The sequence below is a fragment of the Dermacentor albipictus genome, chromosome 8 (genome assembly GCF_038994185.2).
Source record: "Dermacentor albipictus isolate Rhodes 1998 colony chromosome 8, USDA_Dalb.pri_finalv2, whole genome shotgun sequence".
Taxonomy (NCBI): Eukaryota; Metazoa; Arthropoda; class Arachnida; order Ixodida; family Ixodidae; genus Dermacentor; species Dermacentor albipictus.
The window spans coordinates 69,515,402-69,537,949 of NC_091828.1; the positions used below are offsets into that span (position 1 = coordinate 69,515,402).

General features: G+C 48.6%; 2 protein-coding genes across 9 annotated transcripts in view; both read left to right on the forward strand.

Annotated features, from left to right (window-relative positions):
* The window catches only part of LOC135914492 (kielin/chordin-like protein), a 584,091-nt gene that overhangs the window by 103,216 nt on the left and 458,327 nt on the right, over positions 1-22,548 (forward strand). The window lies entirely within an intron of this gene.
* Positions 1-22,548, forward strand: part of LOC135914491 (multiple epidermal growth factor-like domains protein 10) — a 164,316-nt gene that overhangs the window by 44,744 nt on the left and 97,024 nt on the right. For all 7 annotated transcript variants that reach the window (XM_070523573.1, XM_070523574.1, XM_070523578.1 and 4 more), the window contains exon 6: positions 13,346-13,495. In XM_070523573.1, coding sequence (XP_070379674.1) covers positions 13,346-13,495 — 150 coding nt within the window. The remainder of the gene's footprint in view (positions 1-13,345; positions 13,496-22,548) is intronic.

A 22,548-nucleotide genomic window follows, 5' to 3' on the forward strand; every position in this document is an offset into this window, starting at 1 on the left:
ACCGTGTTGGTAACAATAAAACTCTCTATCTCTTATAAATTCATAGATGCAAGCAGTTATATATTTTGGGATATTCGTAGACTGAAGTTTATCGAATAGAATACAATGTTCTACAGAGTCGTATGTTTTTGATACATCTAGCGTCAGCAAAGCTGCGTACTGTCGTTTGCGGCGAGCAAGTTTAACGCGGCTCTCTAAGTCTTCATGGGCGCACCATATGGAGTGGCCGGGACGAAATCCAATTTGGCAAGGACTGAGAGGGGTGTCATCCTCCATAAGATTTGTTATACGGCCGTGAAGAACTCTTTCTATTAATTTGACGACATTGGAAGTAAGAGAAATTGGTCTTATGTTGTCTAAGTCAAGTCCAGCTGATTTTTTCTTTAATAGTGGAATAATTTTAGCTACTCTCCACTCTCTGGGAACCCATGCATTCTTGAGAGAGAAATTTATTATGTTTAGGAGGTCCAGAGGCACATTATCAAATAAGACTTTTAGCATTCCTGTTGTAATTCCATCTGGACCGGGGGATGACGCTGGCAGTGAACTAATAATGCGTTCAATGTCTGTCGCTGTTATTATCTCAAAGTCGTCTGCCGAGGGAGGTTTCTTTAGGTTTAAGAGCAATTTATATTTGAAACGGTGCGCAAGCCCTTGAACAATTTTTTCAAGTGATTCCGATACTTCTTTTGTTGTTAAAACGACAGAATCGACATTCAGGGGCGCCGGTATATCTTTACAAGATCTAAGAGATTTAAACAGGGCCTTTTTATTGCAAGACTTCGAAAGGTATGTGTAGTGCTTCGAACCATAAGCCTCCTTAGCTTTTGAGACTGTTCGTTTAAATGTAGTAGCTATATATGCATAATCAGCCCAATTAACAGGACTTTGGTTCAATAAAAGTTTCTTTCACGCTGCTTTTCTACGCCTAAAATCTCGCTCGCAGTCAGAATTCCACCAGGGACAATATGATCCACCCTTAGTTGATTGCACAACAAACTGAGCTTTTTTTGATGACTGTTTTAGAATGGAACCCCAAGCACCAAACACAGAAATTCAAGACCCTACTACACACAGCCAGCACCGAAACCAGAGACAACACGTTGCTGATCGGAGGGGACTTCAACGCCGCCCATCTTGCGTGGGGTTATGTGAAGGACACGGCCAAGGGACGGGACTTATTACAGGATACCCTGGACCACAAATGTGTCCTAATCACGGACCCCGCGCATCCTACCCGCATCGGCAACTCCGTAGCACGAGACACCACACCAGACCTTACGTTCATAAAAAATGACCACACGGGCAAAGTAACATGGCACAACATGGGCGCCAACCTGGGCAGTGACCACTACATCCTCGAAATTACGATACCCAACCGATTACGGAGCAACACCATTATACATAAGTGGACGGACTGGGACGAGTTCCGTAAGGGGCGCCTCACCACAGCACAAGACATCACAGAGATCGAAACCTGGACTGCGGAACTCCGCGATGCAGTGCGCTTAGCCACAAAGACCATAGAAACAGACGAGGACGCCATCATCATGGACAGCCACCTGGCCCATCTGATAGAGGCCAAACGTTCGATACAGGCGCGTTGGAAGCAGCACCGGCTGAATCGCAAATTGAGGAAGAAGGTGCCTGACTTAAATAGGGCCATTGAACAAGATTGCATGCTCCGGTGCCGTCAACAGTGGAACAAGATCTGCAACCGAGCTGACAGGGAGTTGCATCGCAGTTGTACATGGAATCTATTTCGGCACCTCCTAGACGACACAAAGACCAAGTCAACCCAGGGAGACCGCCTGGCCTGCCTCATGCACACCATCACACAACAACAAGGAAAAGACGCTGTTATCAGGAGCCTGGAAGCCAAGTATCTGCCAGACACGCCAACGGAAACCCACCCGCCGAACGGAGGGCTGCCCAACGCGTGGCTAGACCGAGACATTGCCATATCAGAGGTACGGGTAGCGCTGCACGAGCTCAACACCCAGTCAGCAGCCGGCCCAGATCTCGTTACAAACAAGATGCTACGCAACCTGGACGACGCTTCGATAGAGGCCCTAACCGATTACTTCAATGAATGCTGGCATTCAGGCAAGCTCCCCCGACAGTGGAAAACGGCAAGAACGATCCTGATTCCGAAACCGGGCAAACCACTGGACATCGGCAACCTGCGTCCCATCTCGCTGACGTCCTGCGTGGGCAAGGTACTGGAGCACGTGGTCGCCAACCGGTGGCAGGAATACCTAGAGAAGGAAGGCCTCTATCCTGACACGATGATCGGCTTCCGGCGCAGACTCAGCACACAAGATGCCATATTACAACTCAAACAAGAAATCGTTGACAACAAGACTCTAGACAGCAAAGTAATTCTGGGTCTCGATTTACAAATTGCATTCGACAAAGTCAAACACTCAACCATATTAGGACAAGTATCAAGGCTCAACATGGGGGTAACGAGCTACAATTACATTCAGCACTTTTTGACCAACCGCACGGTGGAACTGCAGGCCGGAGACCTCAAGCTCCCCGAACACAAGCTCGGCAGTACGGGTACTCCGCAGGGTTCGGTCAAATCGCCGTTGCTCTTTAACCTCGTCATGATCGGGGTAGCGAGGGCAGTAGCGGGGACCGGCGTCCGGCATACGATCTACGCCGACGACATTACCCTGTGGGCGGCCGGCGGCACCGACGCCAGCATCGAGAAACAGCTGCAAGCGGCGGTTACCGCCATAGAGCAGCACCTTGATGGCACAGGCCTCATGTGCTCGCCCGCCAAATCCGAGTCACATCAAAATTGTGACTGCATCGGGGCAACGCATCCCCGAAGTTCCCAAGATCAGGGTCCCGGGCCTGCTGCTCAACAAGAGTGGCCGCAAAGACGAGACCATCAACAACCTTACCACCAAGGCAATGGACGCCATCAGGCTCATACATCGAGTCTCTGCACGACGGGCGGGCATGCGTGAAGACAGTCTCGTGCGCCTTGTCCAGTCGTTCGTGACCAGTCACATCGCCGACGCTGTGGCCTACCTTAGATGGCACGTCACTGACAGGACCAAGATCAACACGCTGATCAGACGGGCTTACAAGACGGCGCTGGGTTTAATGGAGACCACGAGTACAGCTCGGCTCTTGCAGCTCGGCGTCCATAACACCCTAGAATACATAGCCGAGGCGCAGCTCACCGCGCAATTCGAGCGCCTCTCTACCACCAAGATGGGCCGCAGTATACTGACGTCCCTGGGTTACAAGCCCCAAGCTCCCAGCCGGCAACCGTGCGAGATCACAGATGAGGCGTGGGCCCACATTTACGTGGACCCCATCCCGAAGAACATGCACCCAGAATACAACCAAGAACGGCGGCAGGCGCGGGCCAAGGCCCTCACTGAACAACACGCCCAAGACCCGCACGCCCGGTATGTGGACGCCGCGGAATACAAGCGGGAAGGCTTCGCGGCAGGGGTCGTTGCGGCGGCTACCGGCACCAAGACAACGGCGGCGAGCGTGCGTTCCACGAACGCCACAGACGCTGAGGAGGTTGCCATCGCTCTGGCGATCACCGAGGCCGAGTGTCGCACCGTGCTCAGCGACTCGAGGAATACCGTGCGCAACTTTGCCAAGGGGCGATTATGCGCGCCGGCGGCCGCCATCATCGGCAAGCTCCAACTTCAAGACCGCGGCAGCACCATCCGTATCAAGTGGTTCCCGGCGCATGCCGGCGAGTGCGCATCCTCACCGAACCACAACGGGACCGCTCATTCAGCGGGGCGAGCGCTTACTTTCCGCGCCCCAGAGAGTGACCGTTCTGTGTGGTGGTTCGAAACCAAGGACAGATTGACTAGTTATGCCGAAGTAACCAAGTGTTAGCGCTTAGCTCGACGGACAATGCCACCTCCCCACCCGGCACTCAGTCGGGAGGAGGCCGTAATCCTAAGACAACTACAGACCGCGTCACTCCTCGCCCCCGCAATGCTGCACGTGCTTCACCCAGAGCTCTATCTGAGTGGGCTGTGAGGTGTTTGCGCAGCGGGTCCGGCGGACCAATGGCACATCATGTGGGACTGTGCCAGGTTCCCGACGGCAGCTACATCCAGGACTTACCCGCCAGACCTTCAAGGTGCACTGCAGTCTGCAGACAAGGACTCACAACTATGGGCCGTCCAGCAGGCCCGGGGTGCACTCGAAAAGCAAAAGCCTCATGACCCACTACAAACGGGCCCAACTGGGCTAGTGCAGGGTAGGGAATAAACCGGGGTCGACGCTTGGCCATCGTCACGACTCGTTAAATCGTCGTTTGCCGGCACTTTATTAAAGTTATCCCTCTCCTATCCTATCCTATCCTAGGCTCATTGCTTTAATATCCCTCTCCATGCCCTCCTGAGCGGGTAAAGCTCATTTTAATGCATTTCAAATTTTTTCGTATTTAACAAAAGTGCGCACATTACTATCTAAACTAGTTATCGCGGTAAGCAGTTCAAAAATTATAGGGAGGTGATCACTGTTAGTTCCGAAGTCTACAGTCTTCCAGGTGGTGACAGACGTGATCGAGGTAGCAAACGTAAGATCTAGGGCAGTTCGCGACTGACCCCGTACGAAAGTATGCGCTCTCGAATTTAAACAAGAGCACTGATTCGTTAAGACCCAATCCCTCAAGCGTTTGCCACAAGTGTCCGTTCGGAAACCCCACGATACATGATGAGAATTGAAATCTCCCACCAGTAGGATGCTTTTCTGACTACGTGCAATACAGGTATCCAGATGGCGGATATCTTGCACTCCAGCGGGGAAGTACGTGTTAATTATTGAAAAAGGTGTGCAACCAGGGAGTATTATATCCAGTGCTAAGATTTCACAGTCTGGGGACATTATCTGGCATGTTATAGTAGCTCTATGACAGATTTTTGATGAGGCAAACAAAACTAAACCACCGCCACGGGATACGCGATCCAATCGAAAACATCGGAAATTTTTTAGATGAAAAGCCTGACCTGCAACAAGCCAAGTTTCCTGTAAAATAGTAATATCTGGAGTATATTCAGAAATAAGATATAACAAGTCTGTTGCAGCGGAAAGTATGGAACGACAGTTCCACTGAATTACTGTTAAAGTTCCTAGGGTGAATGAATCCGAGCAGTAGAAACTGCTTGGTCTAAAACGCTCTCTTTTAAGAAGTCCTTCTTAGTAGGAATCTCTCTATCGTACTTCTTTGCCTTGGACTTGGTGGGAGAGCTAGGATTTTTCTCCGTCGGTGACCTTGTTCGTTTAAGAGATCGGGGGTGCATATCTGCATCTTGATTTTCCATCCTGTCTGTGTCAGAAAGACAGATCTGGTCGATTTTCTTAGAAGTTGATGGCTTAGATGGCTCTTTTATCCTCATGCGCTCGTTCCGCGCGCGCCTTCTCGGACTTCGTTGTCATCCGTGCGTCACCACATCGGCGCTGCGACAGGGCGCCACGCTGCATAGACGGAGTCTGAGCACTGGTGAAGGCGATGGGGGTCGCACAAAGTTCTTTGGTGGTCGCGGCTAACAGTGACGCTGCGGATGAATGTTGCACGGCCTCGTGGCACAAAGTACGCGAAAGAAGCAAACGCGCATGTTGCAAGGTGACGCACGGTTGTGTCGTCAATGCTTGCGTCGCCGTGGCGGGGACGCCTGAAACCTGAGATGCATTGGAAATGTAGTCGAGGGACGCGAGCTATACGCCCGGTGAGGTGCCGTCGGCGCCGTATTTTCGCGAGCGGTAATGGGTGAACCGCGCGCATGCCATTTCGGCGTCATTGCGACTGGAAAGCGCGTGGTGTGGTAGCTGGCCTGGTGATTGGACAGGACCGTTCAAGGATCATGAGGGCGATCACCGGAGACCACTCGAGGCGTACTCGGCCGTGATAGAATTCACTTCGCTCGTGTAGTCCTAGCGACGCATTCATTAAAATAGCCCCGGCATCATGTAGTGGCTGAGATGATGCGTAGCATAACAAGTGCCAAAAACGAACCTGCCTGCTCTGGTGTCCTTAAACCACATATGCTACCTGTTATATCATTTAGGTTTAAGATATTAGGAATTTAATTTTTGGGATGCAAGGCCTAGTTCAACCGTTCAACCCCTTTTCAGCACATAATTACAGATACCCTTAATCTGTCAACTGTTTGTCTATAGCGAAATGGGACGAAGTTTTCCGCGGCACCAACGTTGGCAAGGCACCTATTGTTTTTTTTGTTTTTGTTTTTTTGGTACACCGACTTTTAAGCGCGTATAACGATAGTTTTCCACACAAAATTAGAGAATGGCCGCGCAAGGCCAGAAAACCTCGGCTTACATCAGAGCGCCTAAAAGCTATAAAACCTTACAGTGCACTCTACGAGCGCTTCTACGGCGAAGCTGTATATTCCTAGGCAGAACACTCGTGGTCCTACCACAGAAACCCTACTGCGGGGGTATGAGCCATTGTTTAGGAAGCTATATGCCATTGCATTCATCTTACGTCACGGACGGACAAGCGTCGCGTCGAAGCCTCGTAATTTGCTCAAATTAAGTGTGATTTTTCCGAAACCAGTGCCATCGCACCGCGGCATCAGGTTTATGAAGATATATGCTTGACTTCAAGACCATTTTAGACCCTGTAAATTTCTTTTGTGCACTACCGCGAGGACTTTTATGCCCGAAGCGGGCGCTACGTCGGCTAACCCTAACGCTGTACCCACCGACGATTTCGTCGCTTGGACGGACGCCAGTGCTTCCACCGGCACAGAGACATCTACCCAAGTCTTGCCAACGGCACTACAATGAATTACGAAGTGATCGGCCGAGAAATCTAGCCCTCGGAGGTTTCCGTCAGGAACGGGTGGTGCGACATCGCCCCACGAAGAGCGACCAAGCCTAAGTCTAACCTCAACATGGCTGCCAACGTGGCAGCCTCCGGCGCCAGAGCGAACGCACTCAAACCCATGTCGGCCCGTAAAGAAATCATCAAGGCAAGTAGAATGTCCTTACTCCCGCAAAACGAGACCAAAGTAGTAATTCGCATCCGCGGCGGACTGAACATCGCCAAAACCGGACACGTGGGAATTGGGCAGGCCATTCAAGAAGGAGCCGGACTCGCATCGATGCAGTGCGACGGGGACACAATTTGCCCCAACCTCAAACAGAACATCACGGTCGTGAGTTCCCCGCTACCCGAGAACGTAAACGGATATTTGAAAATTCAGAGCGTCACCATCGGCGGGCAGAAGTACGAGGCCTTCTCCTACCAGACTGCACCGGACGACACGTGCAAGGGAGTCATTCGCAACATTCCGCTCCACCGCACGCAAGAAACAATAAGCAGGTCCATCGTCAACCCGAGAAACCCACTCGCACTGGCGGCGAAGCGCATTAAGGAAACCGGGACTGAGATCGTAGTCTTCGAAGGACACAAAGTTCCAAACCACGTGATGTACGGATGTGCATGGGTAGAGTGCTCGCTCTACAGGAAGCAGATCGCCATATGTCAGGCTTGCGGCAAACTAGGGCACCGAGCAGAAGTATGCCCCACACCGGAGAAGCAGACTTGCAGGGATTGCGGCATTCCAGACCCCGGAGAAGATCACGCTTGTGAAGAAGTCTCTTGCGCGCTGTGCGGGGAGAAACGCCCCACGGCCAGCAAGGAATGCAAGAGCAGATACCGGGTCCCATACGTGGTACGCGAACGAAGGATCGAGAACAAGCAGGCAGCCATTGCGTCCAAGAAACTTCGAGAAAAGGCGACGAGTCTCTTAAGGCAGAACGGCGCAGGTGCGGCGCAGGTGCGGCGCAGCAGTCAGACGGACAGCGGGAGCGCAGAGGACGCTCCAGCTCCAGAGCGAGCTCGGGATCCCGATCGGCCAGCAGAGGTCGCAGGAGCCGCTCCCGCACACTCGGGAGCCAGGGACGTTCCACCTCGGGCGTGCGCTTCGCACCCGCCGCCGGAGCTAACAGCTGGGCCCAGCGAGTCAAGGCGACAACGGGATGCCACGCCCGGCAATGGCAGGGACGCTACCCACTAACTCCGGGCCACTGAGGGATCAATCTCAGGTGAGCTTGCAAGCGCGGCCAGAGAATAATGTACACAAAGACATCTTCGAGAGAATCAAAGCACTTAAGCACGAAATTGACAACTCAGACGCACAATGACAGAACTGGCTAACGAGAATAGATTGCTGAAAACGCAAATTAGCTCACGAACTGCACAGACACAGGACATGCACATGGACACTTCACCCAGTCCGAATCCCTCCAGCGTAGCGGAATCAGAAATGACTAGTCAAAGCCCACCCGCGGGCACACCAGCCACCAAGAAACGCAAGGCCAAGACCAGGCAATGTGACACGCCTGCCAAGGACATAGACGGTAAATTGGACAAAATCCTTAGTACCGTAGGTCAACTACAATTCTATGTCGAGTCACTAAAGAAGGGGCACGACAGACTAGTAGAGGCGGTCGATGGCCTAACGAGCAGGGTAGAAGTGATGGAGAAGGGCTTCGGTGCCAGGATCGAGGGCCTCGAAAGGAGGGAGTGGAGGGAGTAAAGACGGTCCGTCTTTACTCCCTCCACAGCACCGGTCAACTCCCCTGCCTCCCCCTTAGTCAGAAGGAACACTTCAACAAGCGATATCGTCACACCGAAAATGGCGGTAAAGTCCGCAACCATAGTAGAAAATAAAAATGGAGAAGGCAAATAAGCGAGAACCAGCCGAATGGCACCAAGCGCAAACGAACAATCAAGGCAAGCTCATAATCTGGCAATGGAATTGTCGCGGGTTCCGCAAGAAGAAATCCGTCTTGCACCAGCACATCAGACACACTACAAACAAGCCGGACATCATACTCATTCAAGAGACCAACACCGACACACCAACACTTCCGGGATATGAAACAATTGCCGTTCCACCAACAAAAGCCTGCAGCGGCGTAGCGACGTTTGTCAGTAACAGGCTCGCGTGGGCCGAAATTGACAGAAGTAATCCGGACGGCAAATGCGAGCACTTGTTCATAGAAGTCGTTCCCAAAGGCAAGAAGGCTAAGAGCATACTAGCACTGAACATGTACAGCAGCCCGAACCACAGAACGCAAAGTTTCAGAAGACTGTTGAAGAAGGCCAGGGACAAAGCCGGGGACAACCCACTGATTAATGACGGAGATTTCAACGCCCCAAACGTAGAATGGGGCTACGGCGTCACCAGCGACAAAGGCAGAAATCTTACCACCCATGCGGAAGAGATGGTCCTCAACCTTATCACGTCCGCGCTCTACCCTACCAGGATGGGCAACTCGGTCTCGAGGGACACCACCCCAGACCTCACATTCGTTCTCAACACCGAGGGGGCCACCTGGCATAATACCAGCGACGACCTCGGCAGCGACCATTACATTGTGGAAACGTCAATGGCAACCGCCTTGAAACCACTACGAAAGTGGAGATACACGGATTTGGATGCGTTTAGACAGATAAGAAAGGAACGTACCGACAAGCCCGCTACACTAGAACAGTGGACGCAAGAACTAAAGGAGGACGCCCGAAACGCGACCCAGGAAATAGAAACAGATGTCCAGACAATCGGGATGGACGCTAAGCTCGCTCACATGCTGGAAGCGAAAAGATCCATACTGCAGAGATGGCGTACCCAGAGACTCAATAGAAGACTTAGGAAAAAGATTGCATTACTGAACGAGGACATTGAGCACCACTGTGTAGTACTCTCCAACCAACAATGGGACGAAGTATGTGCAAGGGCCGATGGCAGCGTGACATATGGAAAAACTTGGAACCTACTCAAACACCTTCTTAACAAAGGTCAAACCAGGAGCTCCCAGACCAAGGCCGCTGACAAGATAGCGAAACGTGAACTGGAAACCTCCAACGAGCAGGAATTCATGGCAAGACTTGCCGAAAGATACATGCCACTCTCGAGCAGCCACGAAAACGAGGCCGAGGCATCCGGTTCCCCGTACACGGGAGCGGACAACCCCGACCTCGATGAACCCTTCACCCTGCAAAAAATCAGGACCATCCTCCAAAACTTGAATGGCACATCGGCCCCAGGTCCGGACGGTGTTAGTAACAAGGCCCTTCGTAACTTGGACGAAGACTCCGTCCGGTTCCTAGCGGATCAAATCAATCAGGTCTGGGCTTCCGGCAGGGTCCCACCGGAATGGAGGAACGCCACCACTGTTCTCGTTCCAAAGCCCAACATGCCCTCGGGCGTCGAGAACCTCAGACCCATATCACTCACGTCGTGCGTGGGTAAGGCGGCGGAACGCGCAATTCAGAACAGAATCTCCAGATTCCTCGAAACCAAGGAACTGTTACCACACACCCTCATCGGATTTAGAGCCGGTCTATCAACTCAAGACGCCATGATTATAATCAAGCACCAAATCATTGATGACCTCATTAGAAACGCCAAGGCCATTCTTGGGTTGGATCTAGAGAAAGCGTTCGATAACCTCTCTCACCAATACATTGTGGACACCAATTCCGAACTCAACCTCGGAGCTAGGTTCCACTCGTACGTCAAGTCATTCTTGGATAACAGGACGGCTACGCTCCGATTTGCCGACCTCTCCACGGAGACACTCTCGCTGGGGAGCAGGGGCACTCCCAAAGGCTCGGTCATCTCCCCTATGCTTTTCAACCTTGCCATGGCGGGACTTGCTGAGAAACTAGGGCAGATCCACGGGCTCGAGCATACATATACGGAGATGACATCACCATGTTGGTGTCCAAAGGAACCCCGGGCATGGTGCAGGGCATCTTGCAAGAAGCAGTGAACGCCAAAGAAGAATTTCTAATTCCCACGGGACCCAGATGCTCGCCTACAAAGTCGGAGCTGCTCGTACGCAGACCCACGCAGAAGGGCCGCAGGCCATACTCGTGAGACTGCGATTATAATCAAGAAATTACCGTACGAACCACTTCGGGACACGCCATACCGTGCGTCGACAAAATCAGAGTCCTGGGTATGATCGTAGAGACTAAAGACGTCAATGCCTCTACGGTTCAGAAGCTCATCACCAATACCAACAATGCTATTGGGCTCATCAGAAGAATTCCCAATAGACACAGGGGCCTCAAGGAACATAATCTCATCAAACTCATACACGCGTTCGTCACCTGTCACTTCGCATACGTTGCGGCAATGCTCAATTCGACACGATCTGAAAGAGACAGACTGAATGCTCAAATCAGAAAGGTCACCACAAAACCCGTCGCCATTCCAACCAGCACCAGTAACGAGAAGCTGGGGCACCTGGGCATGCACAACACCCTGGAAGAAATTGCCGAAGCCCAGCAGTGCCCCCAGCTTGCTAGGCTTTCGACGACGCCTCCGGGGCGCACGATCCTAGAAAAGCTAGGCTTTGCACAAGGAGACATAGAAAAAGACTTTGCGGACCTCCCGCGGGACGTCCGCGCCAAGATCACGGTCCGCCCTATACCCAGAAACGTACACCCCGAAAATAACAGAGGCAGACGACAAGCGAGAGGACAATTCCTTCTTAACTAAGCCTTGGCGAACCGTGAACGCTCAGCTTTTGTGGACGCGGTGGCATACACGGGAAACAAAGCTTTCGCAGTGGCGGTTGTGGACGGCCGCGGATCCACAAGATAGGCAGCCACGGTAAATGCAAAGAAGCCTGAACAGGCCGAACAGGTTGCGATCGCTGTTGCGCTCACCGACGACAACCTTTCCCATATCTACAGCGACTCCATAGCCGCTATCAGAGCTTTCCAAAAGGCCACGGTCTGCGCACAGGCTCTCAGAATTGTTTCAAAGAAAGAGATTAAGAACCACTTCATATACTGGTTCCCAGCACACTTAGGACCAAAGATCGGCGACGTCCCCAACCTTAACGAGGCGGCACACGAGGCTGCGCGCGCGCTTACAGACCACGCGGCTTCACCCAACCACTCGGAGAATAAGGACGCGCCCCCTACATACAATGAAATCGCTAACCACTACTACCTACAACGCAGACAGTATAGCACGCCACACCGCACACTCACTCGAGCTCAAGGAGTTACACTCAGAATGCTACAAACAGACAAATACCCCACTCAAAACAGATTATACCATTACATGCCTGACCTCAACGACAAGTCTCATTGCACCAATTGCAATACATCCCTTAACGTATATCATTTACTCTGGCCGTGCTCGCAAGCTCACGTAAACTACGAACAGGACCAGCGCAAGTTTGAAGAAGCAATCCGGAGCGAAGAACTCACTCCCCAACTCTGGGCCGTCCAGCAGGTCCACGACGCCACCAGGAAACTCAACCTCCAGGTTCCGTCGTGGGAGACGCCCACTCCATGAGAGCCCAAAGCCCTCAAGGCCTGCAGGACCTGAATAAAGTTGATTTCGTTCCTTCCTTCTCGTTGGGTTGGCATAGAAATGCTTACGCATATAGAACATATACATTCATCTACGTATCATTCCTGGGAAGAGACACAGTGGGGTAAGGGGTTTAAGGCAACATCATAGTGACATAATTACCTCACAGCAAAGCAGGGGCGCGCCATTGACTTCGCCGGCAGTGACGTCGTTTATTTCTCGCCGCAGAGCGCACTCGCCGCGATCTCTCTCCGACTGCGTAAGAGGTTCAAAAATGTGTCCCTGTCTTTAAGCAAACTAAATGTGTGGCCGCGGTGTCTAACTTGGTAATTGCAGCACATAACCGCGTCATAAACACTATTGGATGCGTCCATGACAGCTTCCGCTGTAAAAAATACATATATATAGAAATAAACACGGAGTTTGTATCTCACTGGATAGCTTCTATATACATTAAAGACTATTCCGATTATCCACAACTCCATAATTGTTACCCTGATGACGGCGAAATACACGCGTGGTGACTGTGTGTACATGCAATTGAACAAATTTGCGTGATTCTATATTTCATGGGTTGGATTTGCCCCTGCAATGGAGATATTTTAAATCAGTTTATTTTTTTGTCATTGAATAACGGCAAATACTCAGTGGCACATAACCACGTAACCATATTGGCATCAAAAAGGTTCAATGAGAAGCGCCACATACACAGTGGCACTTAGGCAGGGAACGAAGTTGTTCCAATGAACGTTTTGAAGCTACTTCCTTAACTATAGCAGCCGGTGCGTTACCCATAAAGCCATGGCCTCCCATGTGAACCAAGTTGACGTGAAAGAAGCTACCTTCCGATAGACAAACAAGTAGATACACTGACAAACATGCAGCGAACTTCGTGAAAATCTCGAAGAAGGCGAATTTTATTATAACCTAAATAGTCTGCTCTCGGTTTATCCAACCAACCCCGTATTTTCTTTCCACAGCACTTGCGCTCAATGCACCTGCCCGCTCGGCAAGAAGAAGTGCAATCTTCTCGGCAACAGGTGCGATTGTGTCGATGGGAAATACTACATGCCTGGTTCCGACGAATGTGTCCAAAATAAAGAGGACTGTAAGCTCGTCAGCCCGTCGAGGTAAGACTCCCATTTCAGTCTGTTACGAGCGTGGCAGTGACGTTGAATTTTGAAAAATTGAAGTTTTGAAGTTGAAAAAAGACGATGCCACGTTGAAACGCAAGAAGCAACTACTCGAATGTTCTGTTCTTGTCTTGTCTTGTGTTTTGTCCCAGACAGTGGCGCGTACCCACTATGGGGGATTGGCCAAGAAGCAGGCGGTTTTCCGTAAAGTTAGAAGTATAGAGAAACTACATTTGAATAGTGGAGCGTGGGACGATAAAACTGTAATTTAGACTTGCAATGAAAGTATTGGTAAGAATTTTGATAAAACAATTTAACGTAAAGAAATGATGTAATAGAAACTATGGATAATTGTAGAAAATCAGCAAAGTACTCTTTTTGTCTCTCTAATAAAATTGTAAACAGCAAGAAAAGCATCCCTGTGGCTGGTTCCCAGTGAAGTTGCCCCAAAAGAAAGAATGTTTGTCGAGGTTAGTGATAGGCGCAGTTTGGTCAATGAGTATTCTAATATTCTTCTTTGTCTTAGAAAGCGGCGGCATGAGAGAAAATTATGTTCAATAGTTTCAGGCGCACTGCAATAAGAACATAGAGGGGACATCGCGAGACCAGACTAGTGTAAGTAAAAATTTAGAGGAGGTATACGACATCTCAATTTTGTAAAAGATACTTCCGATAGCCTTGCAGGACACCAATTAATATTCCATGGGAAGTTAAGATAGTGGAATTCAGAGCACGGTGTTAGCATGGATATTGCAGAATTTCGAGATGTAGCGAAATTTCTGTACCTTGCCGCGGTGACATAAGCTGATGTCGGCAAAACAGATATGATAGGGCCGTTAAGGGATGCTCGTGCGAGTGAATCTGCCATTTCATTCAAGTGCAACCCACGTTGTCCCGGTACCCAAAGCAAACATACTTTTCGTAAGTACGAAGGTATCATCGAACGAAATTTTCTTTGAATTACTGAATTTAATGATGCAGTTAGTGCTGTGCATACAGATAGCGAGTCGGTCACGATGACAGCGAATGTGTCTTATGGGGGGAGTTTCCATAATGCTAATATAATCGCTAATAATTCTGCCTGAAATATAGCTGTGAAGTCGGGAAGGCGAAGGGAGTAGGACCATTGAAGAGATTCAGAGAAGATCCCCACTCCTGCCTTCTCATTACAAACAGAAACGTCAGTAGCTACTACGTTGTCAGTGGTAAGCTGGTGCAGGTGGCCGTGTAAGATATCAATTAAATATCGCATGGTAATAGTTTAGCATGATTAGGAAATATGTCCTCGAACTCAATTTTGAGGTCTGTAAAGGCATCATTTGAATCGTAAACTTGGCTTATGGATACCATACCATCCAGTTTTTCAACTGTGCTTGTACAAATACTGTCTGAGGGCTGTGCGATCTCGACCACGATATTTGGAAAAACTCAGCAGGTTCAGTGATAAAGGCATATTGCGTACGTCTTTTTGAAAACTGATAAATATTTAAAAATATCTGAACCGTAAGCATGCGGAATCTGCAATCTAGGGTAAGTATATGAGCTTCCTGATATAAAACAACGTTGGCAACAAATCTAGGAAGCCCGAGGCATGACCGTAGAGCTTCTCTTTCTAAAAGTCTGAGAGGTTTAGTATTTTAGGCGGGGCCACCGGAAAGTATCACGCAGCCGAATTCTGCTATGCGCCGAACGTACATTTTATAGATCATCAGTAACGTATCCCTGCGTAGTCCAGAGCGACGGTGGCTGAACCGGCGGAGCTATAGCTGCCGCTCGTTCTGCCTTTGTTTTAATATGTTCAATGTGACTGCGCCAGGTGAGTTTGCCATTGTAAATGACACCAAGGTACTTGACTTCGTGAACTTGAGGAATGATTTCCTGTCGGTATTGTAAAGTAATTTGCACCTGTGCAGTTAATGGGAATACCAATACCGCACTTTTGCTATTATTTAACGACATGCATAACCCCTCTAGCCATGTCTCCAGCATTCCTAAGTAATTCTGCAGAGGCTGTTGTAGTGAATGTATACTATTTGCGCACGTAAAAAATGCGATATCGTCCGCGTAACTATAAACATGTACTTCCGGACACAAAGGAATTGTGCTTAGCAAAATATTAAACAATATTGGGTAAAGAACGGAACGCTGTGGTACACCTCTTGTCTGCTTGTGTTTGGACGTCGAAATACCGTGTTGGTAACAATAAAACTCGCTATCTCTTATAAATCCATAGATCCAAGCGGTTATATATTTTGAGATATTCGTATACTGAAGTTTATCGAATAGAATACAATGTTCTACAGAGTCGTATGCTTTTGATACATCTAGCGTCACCAAAGCTGCGTACTCTCGATTGCGGCGAGCAAGTTTAACGCGGCTCTCTTAGTCTACATGGGCGCACCATACATGGGCGCCCATATGCAGTGGCCGGGACGAAATCCAATTTGGCAAGGACTGAGAAGGGTGTCATCCTCCATAAAATTTGTTAGACGGCCGTGAAGAACTCTTTCTATTAATTTGACGACATTGGAAGTAAGAGAAATTGGTCTTATGTTGTCTAAGTCAACTCCAGCTGATTTTTTCTTTAATAGTGGAATAATTTTAGCTACTCTCCACTCTCTTGGAATCCATGCATTCTTGAGAGAGAAATTTATTATGTTTAGGAGGTGCTGAGGCGCATTATCAAATAAGACTTTTAGCATACCTGTTGTAATTCCATCTGGACTGGGGGATGACGCTGGCAGTGAACTAATAATGCGTTCAATCTCTGTCGCTGTTATTATCTCAAAGTCGTCTGCCAAGGGAGGTTACTTTAGGTGTAAGGGGAATTTATGTTTGAAACGTTGCGCAAGTCCTTGAGCAATTTTTTCAAGTGATTCCGACACTTATTTTGTTGTTAAAACGACAGAATCGACATTCACGGGCGCCGGTATAACTTTACGAGATCTAAGAAATTTAAACAGGTCCTTTTTATTGCAAGACTTCGAAAGGTATGTGTAGTGCTTGGAATCATAATCGTCCTTAGCTTTTAAGACTGTTCGTTTATATGTAGTAGGTATATATGTATAATCAGCCCAATTAACAGGACTTCGGTTGAATAAATGTTTCTTCCACGCTGCTTTTCTACGTCTAAAATCTCGCTCGCAGTGAGAATTTCACTAGGGACAATATGATCCACCCTTAGTGGATTGCACAACAAACTGAGCTTTTTTTGATGACTGTTTTAGAATGGAACATAGGCTCATTGCTTTAATATCCCTCTCCATGCCCTCCTGAGCGTGCAAAGCTGATTTTAATGCATTTTCAAATTTTTTGTAATTAACAAAAGTGCGCACATTACTATCTAAACTAGTTAAGGGGGTAAGCAGTTCAAAAATTATAGGGAGGTTATCACTGTTATTTCCGGAGTTTACCGTCTGCCGGGCGGTGACAGACATGATCGAGGTAGCAAACGTAAGATCTAGGGCAGTTCGCGACTGACCCCGTACGAAAGTATGCACTCTCGAATTTAAACAAGAGCACTGATTCGTTAAGACCCAATCCCTCAAGCGTTTGCCACAAGTGTCCGTTCGGAAACCCCACGATACATGATGAGAATTGAAATCTCCCACCAGTAGGATGCTTTTCTGACTACGTGCAATACAGGTATCCAGATAGCGGGTATCTTGCACTCCAGCGGGGAAGTACGTGTTAATTATTGAAAAAGGTGTGCAACCAGGGAGTATTATATCCAGTGCTAAGATTTCACAGTCTGGGGACATTATCTGGTATGTTATAGTAGCTATATGACAGATTTTTGATGAGACAAACAAAACTAAACCACCGCCTCGGGATAGGCGATACAATCGAAAACATCGGAAATTTTTACATGAAAAGCCTGACCTGCAACAAGCCAAGTTTCCTGTAAAATATTATTATCTGGAGAATATTTACAAATGACATATAACAAATCTGTTGCAGCGGAAAGTATGGAACGACAGTTCCACTGAATTACTGTTAATGTTCCTATGTTGAATAAATCCGAGCAGTAGAAACTGCTTGGTCTAAAGCGCTCTCTTTTAAGAAGTCCTTCTTAGTAGGAATCTCTCTATCGTACTTCTTTGCCTTGGACTTGGTGGGAGAGCTAGGTTTTTTCTCCGTCGGTGACCTTGTTCGTTTAAGAGATCGGGGGTCCATATCTGCATCTTGATTTTCCATCCCGTCTGTGTCAGAAAGACAGATCTGGTCGATTTTCTTAGAAGTTGATGGCTTAGATGGCTCTTTTATCCTCATGCGCTCGTTCCGCTCGCGCCTTCTCGGACTTCGTTGTCATCGGTGCGTCGCCACATCGGCACTGCGACAGGGCGCCACGCTGCATGGACGGAGTCTGAGCTCTGGTGAAGGCGATGGGGGTCGCACAAAGTTCTTTGGTGGTGGCGACTAACAGTGACGCTGCGGACGAGTGTTGCACGGCCTCGTGGCACAAAGTACACGAAAGAAGCAAACGCGCATGTTGCAAGGTGACGCGCGGTTGTGTCGTCAATGCTTGCGTCGCCGTGGCGGGGACGCCTGAAACCTGAAATGCGTTGGAAATGTGGTCGAGGGACGCGAGCTATACGCCCGGTGAGGTGCCGTCGGCGCCGTATTTTCGCGAGTGGTAATGGGTGAACCTCGCGCACGCCCGTTTCGGCGTCATTGCGACCGGAAAGCGCGTGGTGTGGTAGCTCGCCTGGTGATTGGACAGGACCGTTCAGGGATCATGAGGGCGATCGCTGGAGACCACTCGAGGCGTACTCGGCCGTGATAGAATTGACTTTGCTCGTGTAGTCCTAGCGACGCATTCATTAAAATAGCCCCGGCATCATGTAGTGGCTGAGATGGTGCGTAGCATAACAACATATCCAGCTTTTCCGGACACGTACCAACTAGCGCCCCAAGTGGGCCCGGCACGAAGCTAGCGCGTTTTCAATGGAACGAGCGGGTTTTTTGCGAATAACAAAAGCTGCAGGCCGATTCTTGAAAAAGGCAGGTGACAAACGTGTTCTAGAAGACAATCCACACGAGCCAAATGCAGTCATCACGCTATGGCACGTAAGAATTTTGTTCCCACAGCGGTTAAAGTTTTAGCAATGGAAGCCTATGGAAACGACGAACATTTGTGCTTGATTTTCGAGGCAAGAACGATGACTGTAATAAAACTAACCCGTCTATCGTAATACGCAGTGCAGCGTATGTAGTCCGGAGACTCAGCTTTCGATTGATGCCTATCTCGTCTTTCCAGATTTGGCGTAAGACTGTTCCCGAAAGCGATTTCTGTAACACTGTCGTGAAAATTCCCGTGGTATCTATAAAAACATCAGCGTCCCGCTTGGCGAAGCCTCGGTAGCCGTGGCCGAGTGGTAGAATAGCGAGCACCTTTAGTACCGCATAACGGCGGCCGCGGTTCGATGCCCGCTTCCCACGTTTTTTAAAGCAGCATAGGACCTAGTTTTGTAGTTTCTCACTAGATGGCAGAATCACAAAACCCAAGATTTGCTTTCGGTTTTGGTTTTTCAGCAGCGCATTTCTTTAAAGCCATATAGGATTTATAGTCTCCTATCAAATGGCATAAACACAAAACTCAAGAATTGCTTTCGGTCCTGGTTTTCCAGTGGTGCTATCAAAATATTATGCTTTCTTTTTTTCCTTCATGAAACGTAGCAGTACCGTGTCCATTTGTTAAGTCATTGCTTTCATGAAGATTTTATTCATTGGACATCATAACTAGAAGCTTGCGCTTGACTTTGTGTAATGAAAAAAAAAAGACTTTCGTGCTTTGTAGCGTGGAACCTGCGAGAACAATATGGCTATGCTTATTGCGTTCTTCTGGAAGGTCTGTTTTCTTCGACTTTCGGCTGTCCTTAATGGCACACACTCCGAACGAATCACGTCCACCTGTGCCACAATGCCACCCGGTGGCCAGTGCCATTCCTATACAACATTCGTGTGGAACAAAGGGTCTGCTAGGCTGAGTCGCTGCCCGAACGTTAATTATTTCTAAAGATTCATCCAAATAAGAAATACACCAACTAGGAGAAGCTGTGCAGCGTCTGGATTAATAGCTGCTGTTAATGTGTTCCCTACAGCCAAGTGGTATCAATCCGTAAGTGTGGCCGTAAAAAACCATTTGAATAAATGTACTTCGTTCGGTGCATTTGCTTTTAATGCGCAGCATTCTTTGGCGAGTACCGCAGTAACCTAAATTTGGGAGTAATTTGCGGTGGGCCATCCTAAATTTGAGGTGATAGACGAAAGGGCCAGGCAAAGTTTGGGGCTGATATGGCGGTGGGCCAACCTGGATTTGGGGATGATATGGGGGTGGGCGAACCTAAATTTGGACGTAACATGGGGACGGGCTAACCAAACCATGGGGGTGATGTTTGGCTGGGCCAAGCTGAATTGGGGGGGTGGGGGTGTGATGAGTGGACTAACCTATATTGGGGCATGATTTGCGGTGGGCCATCCTAAATTTGAGGTGATCGAGGGGTGGGCCAGGGTTAGTTTGGGGCTGATATGGGAGTGGGTCAACCTCGATTTTCAGGTGGTATTGGAGTGGGCCAATATAAATTTGGTGGTACTGTGGAGGCGGGCCAATCTGTATTTGGGGGTGATATGGGGTTGGTCTTACCTAAATGTGGGGGCAATCTCGGGGTCGGCCAATCTGAACTTGGGGGCGATATGGGGGTGGGCCAACCTAAATTTTGGGGTGCGTCGACTGGAAATTTGGGGGACGATTTATGGAAATTTGTGGGTGGACCAACTTGAAAATTAGGGGTGGCCCAATTGAAATTGGGGATTGGGCCAACTCCAAGTTTAAGGCTGGGCGAAAAAAATCGGGCGTGGCCGACTTTAAATTTTGGGGTGGGCCAATTTTAATTTGAGGGTGTGCCAACTTGAAATTTGGGGGTGGGGCTATTTAATGTTTGGGGGTGGGCCAATTGAAATTTGGGGGTTTGTTTATGAATAGTTAGACAACACCAGTGACGTTTCTGCTTCTTTTTCATCATCGCAAAGTACGTATATTAATAATTGTTACTTAATACTCCTCAAGGTGAGCTACCACCTTGAGTACGTAGAAAAAGTAGAGCTTTGGTCGCTATCACTACCACGAACCCATGTCAACGCAGATATACGTACGTGCAGGGGCTGGGTATGCTAACATCTTCGCTACCACCTGCTTCCACCACCTTAGATTTTCCAGGCATACCTGCTTCTTGTTTTCATCGCAGACGCATGCAGGATAAACGCGGATAACTAAAAAATCTCAGTGCCCTTCCACTCTGTGAAGAAACATGACCTGCAAAGCTGTGTATGTGGGCCCCTTAATGGCGAACTGCACCTCCACCGTATGTCGGCCGCGCATTTCACTGTCTTCGGCATCGGCCCACGTATGGGGAGTGCTTAACGCCTGCTTCATCTCCGCCGCGGGTCTCCCCGACATGGCGTTACATTCGGGATCAGCCCACGTATGGGTAGCGCTGAACGCATGCTTCACCACCGCTGCGGGTCGGCTCGGTATTACGCTATCTTCGGGATTTGGCTCTACACGCGGACGCGATAGTAGGGAAAGTAGCCCTTAAGAGGGAGCTTTAGCTCTTGTGGTCCTATCTAAATAAATGCAAAAGGAGAATTTGTTTTTCTCGACAGCCACTGCATCTAATTTGACAAGGTTTGTTGCATTTAAAACAGAAACTTAAAATCTAGTGTCTATTGGTTTCGAATTCTTGATTTTGGTCATCATTTCATTATTCAAAATTGTTAAAAATTGCAAATTTTAAGAAAACGAAACCATCAAGATTACAACTCTCTTTCGGCAATGAAGACTGATATCAAGATTATGTACATTGAATCTAACAGCACATATAACGCAGGCAAAATTTATATCTTACGCATGAATCTGAAAAAATTTAGTAATATGGAAATACGGCTTTTCCACAACCCTTGTTCACAACGTAACGACTTCACGTAAGATATAAATTGGCATATTGGAGCTGTCCATTTTTAATTGTCTAATGGACGCTGTTTACAGAACCGTGATATCAGTTCTTGATGCGGAGTTAATAATTTGTAAACTTCGTGCAGGTGTACTTTTCGCACATTCGAATTTTTGAATATCTTTTACCGAAATTCAGGCCCTAAATAGAAATTCCGCTTCCAATTGTCACTAGAATTTACCTTTATCTCCCGAATCCAACAAATTTCATTAAAATTGGTCCAGGGGTTATCTAAGAAAAGCGTTTCGGCGTTTTACAACTATTTGAATAGGCCGAGTCGGAGTAGGGCCCGTGTTATTAAAGCTTCCTCTTAACGACTTCGCTGTAAAAAAAAAAAGAATAAAAGAATAAAAGAAAACAAAAACGCTGCAGCCATCAATATCGCCGCCTCAGATTTCGTCATAATGGCCCCGTCACCATCGGCACGGCTCCGTGAGCAGCTACTAAGCTGTTCACTTTCGTTATCTTCCTTCCCTCGGCGGCCGCGCATTGTCTTGCTGCCAAAGACGCGCTAAATCTGCACCATCATTCTTTCATGCATCGCTTCTGCGACCAAGCAAGCTTTCGGTGGCACACGTACACTGCCGCATTGACACCAAAACTTTAAACTGCTTGCCTTATATAAAACAGCATGAATAAAAATGGAACGCGACTATCAGGCCACGGGGAATATGTTCGCGGGGCCATACTATTGATGACAGCATCCCAAAAGGCAAGATGTGTTCAGGTTGACTTTACAGGTTTCGAAGGAATGAGTGACTGTCTAGTTGCTTCATTATCACATAAAGAACAGCGTTTGAAGTTGTTAGCGCAGTTTGTGTGTGGTTCCTCCTTTGTGTCCCGTCGTGAACTGCTGTTCTTTCTGTGGCTTTACAGATGTTCCTTTTCTGTTCTGCGTCAGTTACGCCTCCCAAGAGTGTTTACTTGGAAAATTTTCGTTCGCATGGCTCTTACAGAAGCATGTTTAGTCGAAAGTATTGCGCTTGGCTGCATAATCTTGAGGACCGGCTCCAAACTGCTCATTTTCTTTAGCCACGT